We start from the raw sequence: 1,373 nt of genomic DNA, 5'->3' as shown, positions 1-1,373 counted from the left end.
GGTGGAGAAGGGTCCGAGAAGGTGGGGAAGGAGATGAGGAAGAAGATGGAGAAGGGTCCGAGAAGGTGGGGAAGGGGCCGAGGAAGAAGGAGATGAAGGGGACGAGAAGGTGGAGAAGGTCCAAGGGAGGATCCCGGGGAGGGTCTCGACGGGCCCAGGGTAAGGCCTGGGGTAGGCCCGGGGATTAGGAGCCCCGACACCCGCGGGGCGGGCGCGGCCGGTACCTGTCGCTGCGCGGGCGCGGCCGGGCCCGCCGTGAGGGGCGGGCGGGCGGGGAAGGCCGCGGCCTCCTCCCCCCCCTCCTCCTCCTCCCTGCGGCCAGGCGGGGCGGCGGCGCGGCTCAGGGGGGCAGCGGAGGGCAGCGGTGCCCCCCTCCCCGGGCGGTGCCGTGCCCACCCCACCCGCGGGCGGGCGGTGCGGTGTCCCCCGCGGGCCCCTCCGCGCCCGTTCGCGGTGTCGCCGCCGAGGCCGCCCCGACACGTCCGGGCCCCGCCGCGCACGCGCCACATCCGGGCCACGGCGCGCCTGCGCGGTGCTGATGGCCGGGAGAAAAAAGAGGAGCGGGCGGGCGCAGAACCGCAGGCGTTGGTTCCGTGGTTGGCGGGCGGGGAGCGGTGCGGGAGGGCAGAAATGCGGGACAGCGGGGGAGGGGACAATAATGAGGGGACAAGCAGCGACAATCCCTGGGGGCCGTGAGGGTGAAGAGCCAGAAGAGCTCCTCCACCCGAGCAACCCCTCGGCAGAGCCCTTGATGCGATTTTTTTCCTTCTCAGCGTTGAGGGGCTCCCAGAAAATAACAACGCGACCCCACAAGATCTTCACTATTTCTGATTTATTAGCATGGCTTAGGGGTTTTTACAGCACCTGCACACGAGGTCTGGCGACAAGAAAGGGCGTAAATTGGTCACAATTGGTGGATGGCCAGGATGTAAACAGCCCTGGCACAGCGAGAGGGGGGAGAATCCTGTCAGTTCTACGCCTCATCGCCCGTAGCAGCGCTTTAACCAGAATCAGGGATTGTTATTTGCACGTTATTTGCTCCGTCGTGTTTTCTTTTAAGCAGCCCAGGAATGTTTTTCAGGAAGGCAGAAGAATGTTTGAAAGAAGTTAAAAATAAAAATATCTTAATTTAAATTTCACCCCCTGAACTGGCTTGCTCTTCCCCAAGTATGAAAATTAATGGGGAATTAATGGGGTGTTAATCAGTATTAGTGCCACACACCCACCCAGAGCTGGTATGGCTGTGAAGTGTCACAGTGTCTGGAACGGGAAATTGAACCGAACCAAACCAAACCCAACCAAACCAAACTAAACCAAACCAAACCAAACCCAACCAAACCAAACCAAACCAAGCCAAACCCAAACCCAAACCA

General features: G+C 61.1%; 1 protein-coding gene across 1 annotated transcript in view; it reads right to left on the bottom strand.

Annotated features, from left to right (window-relative positions):
* Positions 1 to 224: 224 nt before the first annotated feature.
* The window catches only part of LOC114072495 (NAD-dependent malic enzyme, mitochondrial-like), a gene marked incomplete at its 3' end in the record, with an annotated part of 14,230 nt that continues 13,081 nt past the window's right edge, over positions 225 to 1,373 (bottom strand). The window contains exon 14 of the mRNA XM_027910381.1: positions 225 to 683. Within this exon, the coding sequence (XP_027766182.1) occupies positions 225 to 683 (459 nt within the window). The remainder of the gene's footprint in view (positions 684 to 1,373) is intronic.

This window comes from Empidonax traillii, unplaced genomic scaffold (assembly GCF_003031625.1).
Source record: "Empidonax traillii isolate 1590-97213 ecotype Southwest subspecies unplaced genomic scaffold, ASM303162v1 scaffold3351:size16598, whole genome shotgun sequence".
NCBI lineage: Eukaryota > Metazoa > Chordata > Aves > Passeriformes > Tyrannidae > Empidonax > Empidonax traillii.
This window is presented reverse-complemented; position numbering and strand designations above follow the sequence as displayed.